An 18,069-nucleotide genomic window follows, 5' to 3' on the forward strand; every position below is an offset into this window, starting at 1 on the left:
ATCGGATCTTCTCCGCCTCTTCCGGTCTCCCACTTTAAGCGCTGAAGGCCTTTTCCGGTCACGTGGAAGGCTGTGGGCAGGCGCCAGCGCCCGTACAAAACACTGGTAGTGTTGCAAACGCAACGGTTAGGAACTCATGAGCAGCCTGTGCACATGCTTAGGCGCGCGGACAACATGCGCATGCTCAGACTCTAGACTGGCCACGGGTGGCCGGGTGCGCATACTCAGGCTCTGAGCGCACTTTGGGGTGCGCGGATTCGGGCTTCCCGGGATTCGTCTGCGCATGCTCAAGGTTCAGGCGGAGCGCCGGGCTGCAGTGCGCGGAGGCCCGCTCCCGTTACTCATTGATGCGCATGCGCAGGGCTTCAGCCTGCACGTACTCGGATTGTGCAGCGACTCCCCGTGGCGGTTGAGGGGCAGTGGTGGCGGCGGAAGCCCAAGTCGATGCTGATGTTGATGCTGGTGGCGGCTGTGACCATGTGGCTCCGACCGCTGGTCACAGCTCAGCTCTGTCGGTGGGGCTGCCAGGACTCCTGGGGCTGGGGTGCTGCCGGGGATCGGGAGGGTGCTGGTTCATCTTGGAGCCGAGGCCTGCTCCCCAACCTCACTGAGGCTCCCCTTTTACTCTTTTTAGGAATCGAACTTGACGCCTCGCTCACCCTACTCCACCCCATCCTCCCAGCCCGATATTAAGCTCTCCTACCTCTTTTTTTTTTTTTTTTTGAGACGGAGTCTCGCTCTGTCGCCCAGGCTGCAGTGCAGTGGCGCGATCTCGGCTCACTGCAAGCTCCGCCTCCCGGATTCACGCCATTCTCCTGCCTCAGCCTCCTGAGTAGCTGGGACTACAGGCGCCCGCCACCACGCCCGGCTAATTTTTTTTTGTATTTTTAGTAAAGACGGGGTTTCACCGTATTAGCCAGGATGGTCCCGATTTCCTGACCTCGTGACCCGCCTGCCTCGGCCTCCCAAAGTGCTGGGATTACAGGCGTGAGCCACCACGCCGGGCCTAGCCCTCCCACTTCTTTTTCTTTCTGGAGCCGGAGTTTTTGCTCTGTTTCCCAGGGTGGAGTGCAGTGGCGCGATCTCTGCTCACTGCAACCCCCGCCTCCCAAAGTGCTGGGATTGCAGGCGTGAGCCACCGCGCCCAGCCTTACCCAGCACATTTTGAAATTTCAGTAAATGTTAGGTTAGTGGATACTCCAACCTGCCATGGGGACCAGTTGCTGAAACTCCGTTCCTGCCCTCAGGGAACTCCCATCTGGACTAAACTGTCACATTCAGTAGGGACCTGTGAGCTGTATTCTTAGGGTGTATGGCCTCATTTGATGTTTACAGGAAGATTCATAATGATTCCTTAACCTTATTTTATTTTATTTATTAGTATTTTTTGTACAGATGGGGTCTCACTGGCTGGGTGCAGTGGCTCACGCCTGTAATCCCAGCACTTTGAGAGGTAGAGGTGGGCAGATCACTCACTTGAGGTCAGGAGTTCCAGACCAGCCTGGCCAACATGATGAAACCTCGTCTCTACTAAAAATACAAAAATTAGCCAGGCTTGGTGGCAGGTGCCTGTAATCCCAGCTACTTGGGAGGCTGAGGCAGAAAAATCGCTTGAATTCAGGAGGTGGAGGTTGCAGTGAGCTGAGATCGCACTCCAGCCTGGGTGACAAAGGGAGACTCTGTCTCAAAGGAAAAAAAAAAAAAAAGAGAGATGGGGTCTCACTGTTTTGCCCAGGCTGGTCTTGAACTCCTAGGCTCCAGTGATCCTCCTGCCTCAGCCTCCCAAAGTGTTGGGATTACAGGCATGAGCCACCCATGCCCAGCCATACCCTTATTTTATTTCTTTGAGATGGAGTCTTGTTCTCGTCGCCCAGGCTGGAGTACAATGTCACGGTCTCGGCTCACTGCAACCTCCGCCTCCCAAGTTCAAGCAATTCTCCTGCCTCAGCCTCCAGAGTAGTTGGGATTATGGGCGCCTGCCACCACGTGCAGCTAATTTTTTGTGTTTTTAGTAGAGACAGGGTTCCACCATGTTGCCCAGGTTGGTCTCGAACTCCTGACCTCGTGATTCACCTGCTTCGGCCTCCCAACGTGCTGGGATTACAGGCGTGAGCCACCGCGCCCGGCCAATACCCCTATTTTATAGATACGAAAGCATACTTAGGAAAGTTAAAGACACACTTGCCTAACAACACATACCTAGTAAGTGGGAGAAACATTTTCCAGTGAAATTTACTAATAGGATTTGTCTCGAGGTCTGAAAAGGTGGGTTATATCCAGTTCTCTCATTTTCCCACACAGGCTCTCAAAGAATGGTCCCTGGACCAGCAGCATCAAGATCACCTGGAATTTATTATAATTGGTTAGAAATGCAGTTCCCTGGACCTACTGAGTCGGGGACTTGGCAGTGGGACCCAGCAAACGGTGGTTTATCAAGAACCCCCCCCCCCCCCGCAACCCCGGTGATTCTGATGCATATTCAAGATTGAGCACCTCTGCTGTAAACTATACCATCCTTCCAGTCACCACACACTCCCTTAAGGAGCCCCGAATACCTTGTTGCAGGACTTCATAATCTTCCTCAGCTGGGGTCTGTGAAGGAGCCTTTAGAAATTCTTGGCCGGGCGCGGGGGCTCACGCCTGTAATCCCAGCACTTTGGGAGGTGGAGGCGGGCGGATCACGAGGTCAGGAGATCGAGACCATCTTGGCTAACACGGTGAAACCTCGTCTCTACCAAAAATACAAAAAATTAGCCGGTGTGGTGGCAGGCGCTTGTAGTCCCAGCTACTCGGGAGGCTGAGGCAGGAGAATGGCGTGAACCCGGGAGGTGGAGCTTACAGTGAGCTGAGATCGCGCCACTGCACTCCAGCCTGGGCGACAGAGCGAGATTCTGTCTCAAAAAAAAAAAAAAAAAAAAAGAAAGAAAAAGAAAAAAGAAATTCTCAGAAATCATTTCTACATTTTGTGTGTACTTATGTCTGTTTCTGGGAGAGGAGTTTCATACAAATTTTATTTTTTGACGGAGGCTTGCTCTGTCGCCCAGGCTGGAGTGCAGTGTGGCAAGAGCTCAACTCACTGCAACCTCCGCCTCCAAGGTTCAAGCGATTCTAGTGCCTCAGCCCTCAGCCTCCTGAGTATCTGGGATAACAGGCGCCCGCCACCCTGCCCAGCTAATTTTTTTTTTTTTTTTTTTTGAGACGGAGTCTCGCTCTGTTGCCCAGGCTGGAGTGCAATGGCGCCATCTCGGCTCACTGCAAGCTCTGCCTTCTGGGTTCACACCATTCTCCTGCCTCAGCCTCCCGAGTAGCTGGGACTACAGGTGCCGCAACCACGCCCGGCTAATTTTTTTGTGTTTTTAGTAGAGACGGGGTTTCACCGTGTTAGCCAGGATGGTCTCGATCTCCTGACTTCGTGATCCACCCGCCTCGGCCTCCTAAAGTGCTGGGATTACAGGCGTGAGCCACCACGCCCGGCCTTTTTTCTTTTTTGAGATGGAGTTTCACTCTTGTTGCCCGGGCTGGAGTGCAATGGTGCAATCTCAGCTCACCATAACCTCCGCCTCCCGGGTTCAAGCGATTCTCCTGCCTCAGCCTCCTGAGTAGCTGGGATTACAGGCATGCGCCACCACACGCTAATTTTGTATATTACAGGCTAATTTTGTATATTTAGTAGAGACAGGGTTTCTCCATGTTGCTCAGGCTGGTCTCGAAGTCCCAACCTCAGGTGATCCACCCGCCTTGGCCTCCCAAAGTGCTGGGATTACAGGTGTGAGCCACCGTGCCTAACTTTTTTGTATTTTTAGTAGAGACGAGATTTCACGATGTTGGCCAGGCTGATCTCGAACTCCTGACCTCAGCTGATCCACCCACCTTGACCTCCCAAAGCGCTGGGATTACAGGTGTGAGCCACCGCACCTGGCTCTAATTTTCGTATTTTCAGTAGAGATGGGATTTCACCAAGTTGGCCAGGTTGGTCTTGAACTGCTGACCTCAAGTGATCCACCTGCCTCGGCCTCCCAAAGTGCTGGGATTAAAGACATAAGCCACCACGCCCAGCCTCATCCAATTTTCTAGGGCCTCCTATAACCCGAAAAGCATCAGGAACAGATACTTGGCTGGGCGCAGTGGCTCACGCCTGTAATCCCAACACTTCGGGAGGCCAAGGCAGGCAGATCACGAGGTCAGGAGTTCAGGACCAGCCTGGCCAATGTGGTGAAACCCTATCTCTACTAAAAATATAAAAAATTAGCTAGGTGTTGTGGCGCACGCCTGTAGTGCCAGCTACTCTGGAGGCTGAGGCAGGAGAATCACTTGAATCTGGGAGGCGGAGGTTGCAGTGAGCCGAGATCTTGCCACTGCACTCCAGCCTGGGCGACAGAGTGAGACTCCGTCCCCCCAAAAAAAGAACAGATACTTTAGGGTTAACCCTGAGGTGGCTGAGTAGGAAGATTCATGCTGAATATTCAATAAAAATTGACAGATGGTCTTTCTTGTCACTTCTAGTTCTCGCACAGTGAGGACAGGAAAAGTGTTTAATGTGATACAGGATGTTCAAGGGGTATGTGGCTTCACACTTAAATTCATCCTTCACTTTTGTCTAAGTACAGGATCAGAGGTAACACTTCCTGGTATTTCTTGGGTGCCCGTGTTGTCAAGCATTTAAGATCATTACTTTATTCAGTCTTTACAGTTCTTTCCCCTTTGAAATAGGGATTAATCTTTCCCATTTCACTGAGAAACAAGTTTAGAGAGATCAAGTCATCTGAACAACGCCAAGAGGAAGAAGTGGGGATAGAACTAAGATGGTCTGAGTTTTTATCGAGTGTTCTGTTTACTTCTCTCTCAGATAGGAGATTTTATTTTTTGAGACAGGGTCTTGCACTGTTGCCCAGGTTGGAGTGCAGTGGCGCAATGTCGGCTCACCGCAACCTCTGCCTCCCCAGCTCAAGCGATTCTCATGCCTCACCCTCCCTAGTAGCTGGGATTATAGGTGTGTGCCACCATGCCCAGCTAATTTTTGTATTTTTGTAGAGATGAGGTTTTGCCATGTTGCCCAGGCTGGTCTCGAGCTCCTGGACTTAAGTAACCTACCTGCCTCAGCCTCCCAAAGTGCTGGGATTACAGACGTTCACCACTGTGCCCAGCCTTGATGGGAGATTTTAAAATGCATAGTAACAGTAGAAGCAAACCCTGTTACTTTGTTTACCTCATGTAATGTCACAGGAAATGTCAGTTTACTTCATGCTTAAAATGCGTGAAGAAAAAATATTCTGTCAGTTCAAATTCGTTTCCTATTGACAAAATTGCATAATTTTGGCCAGGTGAGGTGGCTTATGCCTGTAATCCCAGCACTTTGGGAGGCTGAGGCGGGCGGATCCCTGAGGTCAGGAGTTCAAGACCAGCCTGGCCAATATGGTGAAACCCCGTCTCTACTAGAAATACAGAAATTAGCCAGGTACGGTGGCGCATGCCTGTAATCCCAGCTATCGGGAGGCTGAGTCAGGAGAACTGCTTGAACCCAGGAGGCAGAGGTTGCAGTGAACCAAGATCGTGCCACTGCACTCCAGCCTGGGGCAACAGAGCCAAAAAAAATGCATAATTTCAAAATGGTGTCAGCATTTTGAAACAATCTTCAAGTGACTGGTTTCTAACATGTTAATATTCATCATTCTCTGGCCTTTCAAATAACTAATCATCTGTAAACAAATAGTAACATGTATAGGTATGAGATGTGATATGAATAATTACCCTGTTAATTTTTTTTTTTTCCTGAGCTGGAGTCTTGCTCTGTCACCCAGGCTGGAGTGCCGTGGCGCCGTCTTGGCTCACTGCAACCTTCTTCTCCCGGGTTTAAGCCATTCTCCTGCCTCAGCCTCCCAAGTAGCTGGGATTACAGGCGTGCGCCACCACACCCACCTAATTTTTGTATTTTTAGTAGAGACGGGGTTTCACCATGTTGGCCCTGCTGGTCTCAAACTCCCTCCTGACCTCATGATCTGCCCACCTCGGCCTCCCAAAGTGCTGGGATTACAGGGGTGAGCCACTGTGTTTGGCCTGAATTTTTTTAATTTTTAAATTATCATTTCTTTTACAGACAGTGTCTCTCTTTGTTGCCCAGGATGTAGTGCAGTGCTGAGATCATAGCTCACTGCAGTCTAAAACTCCTGGGCTCAAGCCATCCTTCTGCCTCAGGCTCCCCAGTAGTTGGGACTACAGGCATGCACTACCATGCCCAGCCAATTTTTATGTTTTTTGTAGAGATGTGGTCTTGCTATGCTGCTCAGGCTGGTCTCGAACTCCTGGCCTCAAGAAATCCTCCTGCCTCAGCCTCCCAAAGTGTTGGGATTACAGACGTGAGCCACCACACCTGGCCCACCCTGTGAATTAAAAAAACTGTTTATTTGGACATCATTATAGATTTACAGCAAGTTGCAAAAACAGTACAGGGAGGTCCCAAGCCCTTCCGCCAGCTTCCCCCAGCAGTCACATCTGACATGATCATAGTACAAGGTCAAAACAGAAAAATGACATTGGTACATTCCACCTACCTAATTCAGATTTCACCCTTTATGTTGATAATAGTGCGTATTAAAAATTATTTCTGGCCGGACGTGGTGGCTCACGCCTGTAATCCCAGCACTTTGGGAGGCCAAGGCAGGTGGATCACAAGGTCAGGAGATCGAGACCATCCTGGCTAACATGGTGAAACCCTGTCTCTACAAAAAAATAGAAAAAACCAGCCGGGCATGGTGGCGGGCGCCCGTAGTCCCAGCTACTCGGGAGGCCGAGGCAGGAGAATGGTGTGAACCTGGGAGGCGGAGCTTGCAGTGAGCCAAGATCGTGCAACTGCACTCCAGCCTGGGCAACAGAGCGAGACTCTTGTCTCAAAAAAAAAATTATTTCTATCAGCTGTTTATGGTTATTGATATTATTAAGATTTTGTGATTATCTCTCTAGGACCGCCTGTATTTTCAACCTACAACAACACGCTTGATTAAACATCCGTGCGAGAAAAATATAGCACTATATCTAGGGTAAGCGGCAATTTTATGTACTGTTACCTTCCTTTTAAATTAAATCTTTAGATTTGCCCTCATTCGTTCGTTCAACAAACAGTAAAGAAGATGGCTCTGCCCTGTGTTGCTAGTTGCTGGCCTGTAGGCAGTCCATAGTCAGGGGCTGGAATTGGAGGAAGGGCGATGAAGAGATCAGCCAGTAACTAAAACAACTGCAGTATAGTGTGGTACCACCTGTCAAAGATGCTTGGTATAAGCACTGTTGGGATGCCTCAGGAAAAAATGCCTAGGAAGTTTCCACTGGGGAGTTGATGACAAAACTGGGTTTTGAAGGATGAATAGGAGTTCACTGGGATGGTGGGAGCAACCAGATGTGTATGGGCTTAGAGCAGAGCATTCAAAGGAATAAAAACACCATGCCCAGCATGCACGTGAGTTCGTAAGGGTAGCAGGTTAGGAAACCAGGTATGTCCACCATGCCAAGATGCTTACCCTCACCCTGAGGGTAGTGGAGGATGTGGGGCTGCATGACTCCTGTTTGTATTCAAGACATCAGTCTGGCAGCATCAAAAAGGGGACCGGAGGCCAGGTGCAGTGACTCATGCCTATAGTACCAGCACTTTGGGAGGCCAAGGCAGGAGGATCGCTGGAGGATCACTGGAAGCTAGCTAGGAATTCAAGACCAGCCTGGGAATATAGCAAGATCCCAGAATCTACAAAAAAAAAAAAAAAAAAAAAAATACAGAAAATTAGCTGGGGGTGGGCCAGGCGCAGTGGCTCACCTCTGTAATCCCAGCACTTTGGGAGACCGAGGTTGGGGGATCACGAGGTCAAGAGATCGAGACCAGCCTGGCCAACATGGTGAAACCCCGTCTCTACTAAAAATACAAAAATTAGCTGGGCGTGATGGCGCCCGCCTGTAGTCCCAGCTACTCGGGAGGCTGAGGCAGGAGAATCACTTGGACCCAGGAGTCGGAGGTTGCAGTGAGCTGAGATCGCACCACTGCACTCCAGCCTGGCAACAGAGCGAGACTCTGTCTCAAAAAAAAAGAAAAAAAAGAGAAAATTAGCTGGGGGTGGCAGTGTGCACCTGTAGTCCCAGCTACTTGGGAGGCTGAGGTAGGAGGTTTACTTGAGCACAGGAGTTCGAGGGTACAGTGAGCCATGAGCACACCATTGTACCCCATCTGGATGACAGAGACCGTCTCTGTCATCAACAGCTCTTTTATAAATCAGCCATGACCAATTATAAAACATAATTATGGCTGGGAGGCTGAGGCAGGAGGATCACTTGAGCCCAGGAGTTGAAAACCAGCCTGGATAACATAGCAAGACCCATCTCCCTCTCTCTCTCTTTTTTTTTTTTTTGAGACGGAGTCTTGTTCTGTTGCCCAGGCTGCAGGGCAGTGGCGCAATCTCGGCTCACTGCAAACTCCGCCTCCTGGGTTCCAGCAATTCTTCTGCCTCAGCCTCCTAAGTAGCTGGGACTACAGGTGTGCACCACCACGCCCGACTAATTTTTGTATTTTTAGTAAAGACAGAGTTTTTACCATGCTGGCCAGGCTGGTCTCGAACTCCTGACCTCAGGTGATCCACCCACCTGGGCCTCCCAAAGTGCTGGGATTACAGGCATGAGCCACCACACCTGGCCATCCATCTCTCTCTCTCTCTCTTTTTTAAAGGCTATTATGAGAAATACCATTCATGATGGCAACAAAAACTTTAAAAGGAATAGGAATTAACTCAGTAAATCTTTTTTTTTTTTTTTTTTTGAGACAGTGTTTCACTATTGTCGCCCAGGCTGGCGTGCAGTGGCATGATCTTGGCTCACTGCAACCTCTGCCTCCCAGGTTCAGGCGATTCTCCTGCCTCAGCCTCCCGAGTAGCTGGGATTACAGGTGTGCGCCACCATGCCAGGCTAATTTTTATGTGTGTTTTTAGTAGAGATGGGGTTTCAACATGTTGGCCAGGCTGGTCTCGAACTCTTGACCTCAGGTGATCTGCCTGCCTTGGCTTCCAAAATGCTGGGATTACAGGCATGAGCCATCGCACCTGGCCAACTCAGTAATTCTTTTCTGTTGAAAACCATAAAATTTACTGGAGAGTTGGGGAAGGAGATCTGGATAATGAAATGATATACCATGTTCATGGATGGCATTTTCCTATTTAAAAGTTTCCCATATGAAGGAACAAATTGTTTATTTCTTATATACACATTCCTGGTCTAAAACTATTTACGTTAGTGGAACTAGAGGCATATAAATTATAAAACTGAAGTCCATCCTGCCACTCAATGTACATTTTATATAGTTTTATATTTGATGTATTCACACATTTAAACTATTATTTCTGGAAGTCAAACACCTGGACTGTAGAGGTTTATTTATGCAAAATAAGTAAATTATATCTAAATGACTCCTGGTTACAATACAAATTTTGTTTGAATGGAGACATTTTAGAGTACCTCTATTGTCTTTTTTCTTTCCTTGTGTGACATTATCCTAATTTAACTTATTTATTGTTTATTTCAGGAAACAAGTTTTTTTCACAATGGATAACTTTGAGACTAGTCTCCTTCCATTTACCATCCCTACATCAATGCAGGTAGTTATTTTACTGAGTGATCTGAAGGATGCTAGTATAAGTAATATTTGGGGGAAAATACAGTTCTGAAATATCAGACTGGTCTGTTTTTGTTAGTTTAGAGGTTTATTTTACAATGTACCTCTTCAAGACATTAAGGGCAATTTCTAAGCCTAAAGAAGGGCTGGTTTTATTCTGCCCCTACTACCAAAATAGACTTTCTATTCCTGAAAAGGAAAAAAAGAGTGGATGTAGGTCCTCTTCCTTACATTGGTTATATTATAAATAGATAGATGGGATGGTATCTTACTTTATATGCAGTAATTTCAAGACCTCCCTTGGTCAGGTACAGTGGCTCACGCCTGTAATCCCAGCACTTTGGGAGGCTGAGGCGGGCAGATCACGAGGTCAAGAGACTGAGACCATCCTGGCCAACATGGTGAAACCCCGTCTCTACTAAAAATACAAAAATTACCCGGGCGTGGTGGCACGGGCCTGTAGTCCCAGCTACTTGGGAGGCTGAAGCAGGAGAATCACTCGAACCCAGGAGGTGGAGGTTGTAGTGGCCCGAGATCGAGGCACTGCACTCCAGCCTGGGCAACAGAGGGAGACTCTGTCTTAAAAAATAATAATAAAATAAAATAAATAAATAAATAATAGATAGGTGGGATGGTATCTTACTTTACATGCAGTAATTTCAAGACTCCCTCAGTCAGGTACAGTGGCTCATGCCTGTAATCCCTGCACATTGATTGGCCAAGACAGGAGGATCACTTGAGTCCAGGAGTTCAATACCACCAGCCTGGGCGGCTGGGCACGGTGGCTCACGCCTGTAATCCCAGCACTTTGGGAGGCCGAGGCAGGCGCATCAGGAGGTCAGGAGATTAAGACCACGGTGAAACCCTGTCTCTACTAAAAATACAAAAAAATTAGCTGGGCGTGGTGGCAGGTGCTTGTAGTCGCAGCTACTCGGGAGGCTGAGGCAGGAGAATGGCTTGAACTTGGGAGGCGGAGCTTGCAGTGAGCCAAGATCGCGCCACTACACTCCAACCCCAGCTATTCGGGAGGCTGAGGCAGGAGAATGGCGTGAACCCAAGAGGCGGAGCTTTCAGTGAGCCGTGATCGCACCACTGCACTCCAGCCTGGGTGACAGAGTGAGACTCCGTCTCAAAAAAAAAAAAAAAAAGAGCCCCCCAAATTGTCCTAAACCAAAGCACACCCTTAGTGAATATTTGAGAAATTATACCATCGACACCTATGCTAAATAAAGTTTTGGGCTTGACATGGTGGTTCACGCCTGTAACCCCAGCACTTTAAGAGGCTGAGGTGGGCAGATTGCTTGACCCTAGGAGTTCAGGACTACCCAGGGCAACACGACGAAATTCCAACTCTATATGAAATTAGCCGAGTGTGGTGGTGTGGTGGTGTGGTGGTGTGGTGGTGCATGCCTGTTGTTCCAGCAACTCAGGAGCCTGAGGTGGGAAGATTGCTTGAGCTGGGAGCTGGAGGTTGCAGTGAGCTATGATTGTGCCACCGCACTCCAGCTTGAGTGGCAGCTTGAGACTCTATCTCAAAATAAATAAATAAAAATAAAGTTTTGTCAATTATCGAAAATACCAATATTTCTCCTAAAAGCGACACTTAACAGTTAACGCTAGTCATTCATCATTTATACTTTAGGCTTTGTCATCCAAGAAGGTTTTGTTTTGTTTTGTTTGTTTATTTGATTTTGTGGTTTTTGTTTTTTGAGATGGAGTCTCCCTCTGTCACCCAAGCTGGAGTGCAGTGGCACGATCTCAGCTCATTGCAACCTCCACCTCCTGGGTTCAAGCGATTCTCCTGCCTCAGCCTCCTGAGTAGCTGGAATTACCCCAAAATTAGCCACCACGCCTGGCTAATTTTTGTATTTTTTAGTAGAGACAGTGTTTCACTATGTTGGCCAGGCTGGTCTCAAACTCCTGACCTCAGGTGATCCGCCTTGTTCTCCCAGAGTGCTAGGATTACAGGCATGAGCCACCACGCCCAGCTTCAGGGAAGGTTTTTATAAAAGAAGAGGAGATGGAATGAATTGAGGTATCTGAGGGCACCCAAGACCAGCTTCAACTTGGTTCTAGCTGGCTCCAAGATACACAGTTCTCAGTATCTAAGAACCAACCAACTATTGCTGGCATACGTGGTGTTTTTTTTTGTTTGTTTGTTTTTTTGAGACGGAGTCTCGCTCTGTCGCCTAGGCTGGAGTGCAGTGGCGTGATCTCAGCTCACTGCAACCTCACCTCCCAAGTTCACACCATTCTCCTCCCTCAGCTTCCCGAGTAGCTGGGACTACAGGCGCCGCCACTACGCCTGGCTAATTTTTTGTATTTTTAGTAGAGACGGGGTTTCACCATGTCAGCCAGGATGGAAAATGGTGTTTTTTGTTTTGTTTTGTTTTGTTTTTGCTTTTTGAGACCGAGTCTCTGTCACCCAGGCTGGAGTGCAGTGGTGCAATCTCGGCTCACTGCAACCTCTGCCTCCTGGGTTCAAGCGATTCTCGTGCCTCAGACTCCTGAGCAACTGGGATTACAGGCAGGCACCACCATGCCTAGCTACTTTTTTTGTATTTTTAGTAGAGACGGGGTTTCGTTATGTTGGCCAGCTGGTATTGAACTCTTAACCTTGAGTGATCTGCCTGCCTTGGCTTCCTGAAGTGTTGGTATTACAGGCGTGAGCCACCACGCTCGGCCATAAATGTCTTTTTTCTTTTCTTTTTCTTTTTTTTTTTCAAGATGGAGTTTCACCCTTGTTGCCCAAGCTGTAGTGCAATTGTGCAATCTCGGCTCACTGCAACCTCCACCTCCTGGGTTCAAGCAATTCTCCTGTCTCAGCCTCCCGAGTAGCTGGGACTATAGGCACCTGCCACCATACTTAGCTAATTTTTGTATTTTTAATAGAGGCAGGGTTTCACCATGTTGGCCAGGCTGGTCTTGAAATCCTCACCTCAGGTGATTCACCTGCCTTGGCCTCCCAAAGTGCTGGGATTATAGGTGTAAGCCACTGCGCCTGGTCTCTCTCTTTCTTTTTCTTTCTTTCTTTCTCTTTTTCTTTCTTTCTTTCTTTCTTTCTTTCTTTCTTTCTTTCTTTCTTTTCTTCCTTCCTTCCTTCCTTCCCTCCTTCCTTCCTTTCCCTCCCTCTCTCCCTCCTTCCTTCCTTTCTTCTCCTTCCTCCCTTCCTTCCTTCCTCCCTCCCTCCCTCCCTCCCTTCCTTCCTCCTTTCTTTCTTTCTCTCTCTCTCTTTCTCTCTCTCTATTTCTTTTCTTTCTTTCTTTCCCAGAGTTTTGCTCTTGTCACCAGGCTGGAGTGACACAGTCTCGGCTCACTGCAACCTCCACCTCCTAGGATCAAGCGATTCTCCTGCCTCAGCCTCTCAAGTAGCTGGGATTACAGGCACCTGCTGCCACAACTGGCTAATTTTTGTATTTTTAGTAGAGACGGGGTTTCACTGTGTTGGCTAGGCTGGTCTCAAACTCCTGACCTCGGTGATCTACCCGCCTTGGCCTCCCAAAGTGCTGGGATTACAAGCGAGGGCCACCGCGCCCGTCCATAAATTTTTTTTTTTCAATGCATGTCTAGAAGTCTGCGTTTCTGAATCAGTGTTTGAAAAGATGCTCTCATTTATATCACCCATATAATAACTTTTAGGTCGGCGTTCCAGAAGTGACATCAGCACATTTTGCTGGTTCGTTATTGCTGTTAGTAGTGGATCAAAAAGTCTATATTTATGATTATGAAAATAATTCTTGGAGCATGTCTTTAGGTATGTACATTTTGTATTTTTAAATTTTGTTTGAGTGTAGTCAACATGAGAGAAGAGGGTATTAGTGTTGGAAGTATAAGCGATGCTCCTACTTGGATGTCAGCCCCAGCACGTTACTTTGTCCTTTCCAACCAAAATGAAAATTGGCCTGAGTCCCCATCCATAGACTGGGAACCTAGTGTTCCCATCATGGATTGTAGTCACAAGCCACAAAAGCTACTTGGGCTGATTGAAACAAACAAGAGGCATTGGCCGGGTGCGGTGGCTCACGCCTGTGATCCCAGCAATTTGGGAGTCTGCGGTAGGCGGATCATCTGAGGTCAGGAGTTCGAGACCAGCCTGACCAACATGGCGAAACCCGGTCTCTACTAAAAATACAAAAATTAGGCTGAGTGCCGTGGCTCACGCCTGTAATCCCAGCACTTTGGGAGACTGAGGCGGGCAGATCATCTGAGGTCAGGAGTTCGAGACCAGCCTGACCAACATGGGGAAACCCCATCTCTACTAAAAATACAAAATTAGCTGGGCGTGGTGTTGCATGCCTGTAATCCCAGCTACTCGGGAGGCTGAGGCAGGAGAATCGCTTGAACCTGGGAGGTGGAGGTTGCGGTGAGCCGAGATTGTGCCACTGCACTCCAGCCTGGGCAACAAGAGCAAAACTCTGTCTCAAAAAAAAAAAAATTAGCTGGGTGTGGTGGTGTGTGCCTGTAATCCCAGCTTACTCTGGACCCCGAGGCAGGAGGATCCCTTGAGCCCAGGAAGTGAAGGTTGCAGTGAGCTGAGATTGGGCCACTGCACCCCAGCATGGATGACAGAGTGAGACTCTGTCTAAAAAAAAAAAAAAAAAACGAGGGACATCAGCGGGTCTTGGTGATGGACTGGTGTCCGGGGAGGACCAGGGAAAACTGAGGATGACCAGTAGATGTCTGGTAACCAAGCTGGATTATGAGCATTGTCCCTCCCACACACTTCTCACGAGGGCTAGGGGACAGTAGAGAAGGTGAGCTTTATGAAGACGGAGAAAGATGAGGACCCTGATGCAGGAGGAAAGAAGATGTGAAAAGTGAAGATGAGGCAAATGTTAGCTTTAGAAAAGAAGAGGATCGCCTGAGCCCAGGAGTTCAAGTCCACCCTAGGCAATAGAGCAGAATGCCATCTTTACAAAAAACCTTACTTTTCTTTTTTTGGAGACAGAGTCTCACTCGGTCACCCAGGCTGGAGTACAGTGGCCCAGTCTTGGCTCACTGCAACCTCTGCCTCCTGGGTTCAAGCGATTCTCCTGCCTCAACTTCCTGAGTAGCTGGGGTCACAGGCACCCGCCACCACGCCTGGCTAATTTTTTGTTTGTTTGTTTGTTTTGAGATGGAGTTTCGCTGTTGTTGCCCAGGCTGGAGTGCGATCGCACGATCTCAGCTCATTGCACCCTCTGCCTCTTGGGTTCAAGCGATTCTCCTGCCTTACCCTCCCGAGTAGCTGGGATTACAGGCATGTGCCATGACGCCCAGCTAATTTATTTTTTTTTTGACGGAGTCTCGCTCTGTCACTAGGATGGAGTGCAGTGGCACAATCTCGGCTCACTGCAACCTCCACCTCCCAGGTTCAAGTGATCCTCCTGCCTCAGCCTCCCAAGTAGCTGGGACTACAGGCGTGTGCCACCACGCCCAGCTAATTTTTGTATGTTTTTAGTATAGATGGGGTTTCACCATGTTGGCCAGGATGATCTCGATCTATTTACCTCGTGATCCCCTCGCCTCGGCCTCCCAAAGTGCTGGAATTACAGGCGTGAGCCACCGTGCCCGGCTAACTTTTTTTTTTTTTTTTTTTTGAGACGGCGTCTCACTCTGTCGCCCAGGCTGGATGGAGTGCAGTGGCACGATCTCGGCTCACTGCAAGCTCCGCCTCCCAGGTTCATGCCATTCTTCTGCCTCAGGCTCCTGAGTAGCTGGGACTACAGGCACCTGCCACCATGCCTAGCTAATTTTTTGTATTTTTAGTAGAGATGGGGTTTCACGGTGTTAGCCAGGACGGTCTCGATCTGACCTCGTGATCCGCCCACTTCAGCCTCCCAAAGTGCTGGGATTACAGGCATGAGCTACTGTGCCTGGCCTAATTTTGTATTTTTAATAGAGACAGGGTTTCTCCATTTTGGCCAGGCTGGTCTTGAACTCCCGACCTCAGGAGATCCACCCACCTCTGCCTCCCAAAGTGCTAGGATTACAGGTGTGAACCACCGAGTCGGGCCAACTGGGGGCAGTTCTGTCCCCCAAGAGGACACTTGGCAATGTCTGGAGACATTTTTGGTGTCAAGACTAGAGGAAGGTGCTACCGGCATTGAGTGGTGGGTAGAGATACAGATGCTAAAAAGCATCCTACAATGCATAGGAAACTCCTCGCAAGTGAGAACCATCTGCTCCCAAATTTCAGTAGTGTTGAGGCTGAGAAACCCTGTTCTGAACTTTTCTCCAGGCCGGGCGCGGTGGCTCATGCCTATAATCCCAGCACTTTGGGAGGCCGAGGCGGGTGGATCACTCGAGGTCAGGAGTTTGAGACCAGCCTGGCCACTGTGGCGAAACTCCGTCTCTACTAAAAATGCAAAAATTAGCCAGGCGTGGTGGTGGGCACCTGTAATTCCAGCTTGAGAGGCTGAGGCAGGAGAATCATTTGAACCTGGGAGGTGGAGGTGGCAGTGAGCCACCATTGCACTCTAGCCTAGACGACAGAGATTGCACCACTGGCACTCCAGCCTGGACGACAGAGGGGGACTCTCTCTCAAATAAATAAATAAGTAAATAAATAAACTTTTCTAGGCCAGGTGTGGTGGCTCACACCTGTAATCCCAGCACTTTGGGAGGCCGAGGCGGGTGGATGACAAGGTCAGGAGATCGAAACCATCCTGGCTAACACAGTGAAACCCCGTCTCTACTAAAAATACAAAAAATTAGCCGGGCGTAGTGGCGGGCGCCTATAGTCCCAGCAACTCAGGAGGCTGAGGCAGGAGAATGGCGTGAACCTGGGAGGCGGAGCTTGCAGTGAGCCGGGATCGCGCCACTGCACTTCAGCCTGGGCGACAGAGCAAGACTGTCTCAAAAACAAAACAAAACAAAACAAAAAACAAAAAACTTTTCTCCAAACTTCAGGGAACTCATAAACATTTCAAAATTATATTTTCCTTTCAGGTATAAAACACCCTGTTACACATGTCTCTGGTGATAATTGTTGTTATACTGGAAGTTTGTTTTGTGTGGTAAGTATAAGTGTATAATTGTTCATTTTTTTTTGCTCTCCTCTGAACACAAATAATCATGAGTAGACATAAAGGCTGGGCGTGGTGGCTCATACCTGTAATCCCAGCACTTTGGGAGGCCGAGGCAAGAGGATTGCTGAAGCCCAGGAGTTTGAGACCAGCCTGGGCAACATAGTGAAACCCCATCTCTACAAAACAATAAAATAATTAGCCTGGTGTGGTGACATGTTCCTGTAGTCCCAGCCACGGCAGGAGGATTGCTTGAGCCCAGGAGATCGAGGCTGCAATGAGCCATGATTACGCCACTGCACTCCAGCCTGGGCAACTAGCAAGACTCCGTCAAAAAAAAAAAAAAAGACTGGGCATGGTGGCTCATGCCTGTAGTAATCTAGCATTTTGGGAGGCCGAGGTGGGTGGATCACCTGAGGCCAGGAGCTCGAGACCAGCCTGGCCAACATGGCAAAACCCTGTCTCTACTAAAAATACAAAAAATTAGCCAGGCATGGTGGCGTGTGCCTGTAATCCCAGCTACTCAGGAGGCTGAGGCAGGAGAATCTCTTGAGCCTGGGAGGCGGAGGCTGTAGCGAGCCGAGATCGCACCATTGCACTCCAGCCTGGGCAACAAGAGTGAAACTCCATCTCAAAAAAAAAAAAAGAAAAGAAAAGAAGAAAAAGAAAAAAGGACAGTGTAAGGCTTGAGACAGGGTCTCAAGAACTTGGTCAGTGTTATTTCCCATGGGTTCAGACCACAGTTGGGAGATGGAAAAGGTTTTGGGGATGTTTTCAGATCCGCTGGCTGACACTATAAATACATCCATCTATAGTTGACCTTTGAATAATGTATAGGTTAGAGGTACCACCCTCCACCCCACACAGTTGAAAATCCACAGGTAACTTTAGACTTCCCCAAAACTTAATTATTGGCCAGGTGCGGTGGTTCATGCCTGTAATCCCAGTAGTTTGGGAGGCTGAGGCGGGTAGATCACAAGGTCAGGAGTTCGAGACCAGCCTGGCCAACATAGTGAAACCCCGTCTCTACTAAAAATACAAAAAATTAGCCAGGCGTGCTGGCAGGCACCTGTAATCCCAGCTTACAAATTCGAGGCTAGTATGGGCAACATGGTGAGACCTTGTCTCTACTCAAAATACAAAAAAAAAAAAAGAAAAGAAAAAAATAGCTAGATATGGTGGTGAGCACCTATAGTCCCAGTTACTCAGGTCGCTGGGGTGGGAGGATGGCTTGAGCCCAGGAGGCGTAGGTTATAGCGAGCTGAGATCATGCCACTGCAGTCGGCTGGGGCAATAGAGCCAGAACTTGTCTCAAAACAAAAACAAACCAAATAACAAACTTAATTACTAATAGCCTACTGTTGCCTGGAAGCCTCACTAATAACATAAACAGTCTATGACTGTCACCCAGGATAGAGTGCAGTG

The 18,069-nt window shown here is 48.6% G+C and overlaps 1 protein-coding gene across 10 annotated transcripts in view; it reads left to right on the forward strand.

Annotated features, from left to right (window-relative positions):
- Positions 1-24: 24 nt before the first annotated feature.
- The window catches only part of CATSPERD (cation channel sperm associated auxiliary subunit delta), a 58,947-nt gene continuing 40,902 nt past the window's right edge, over positions 25-18,069 (forward strand). For all 10 annotated transcript variants that reach the window (XM_055103762.2, XM_034945973.3, XM_055103766.2 and 7 more), the window contains exons 1-6: positions 25-515; positions 4,504-4,558; positions 6,958-7,034; positions 9,548-9,620; positions 13,277-13,391; positions 16,568-16,635. In XM_055103762.2, coding sequence (XP_054959737.1) covers positions 445-515; positions 4,504-4,558; positions 6,958-7,034; positions 9,548-9,620; positions 13,277-13,391; positions 16,568-16,635 — 459 coding nt within the window. In that variant the 5' untranslated portion in view covers positions 25-444. The remainder of the gene's footprint in view (positions 516-4,503; positions 4,559-6,957; positions 7,035-9,547; positions 9,621-13,276; positions 13,392-16,567; positions 16,636-18,069) is intronic.

Source organism: Pan paniscus, chromosome 20, assembly GCF_029289425.2.
Source record: "Pan paniscus chromosome 20, NHGRI_mPanPan1-v2.0_pri, whole genome shotgun sequence".
Lineage (NCBI taxonomy): Eukaryota > Metazoa > Chordata > Mammalia > Primates > Hominidae > Pan > Pan paniscus.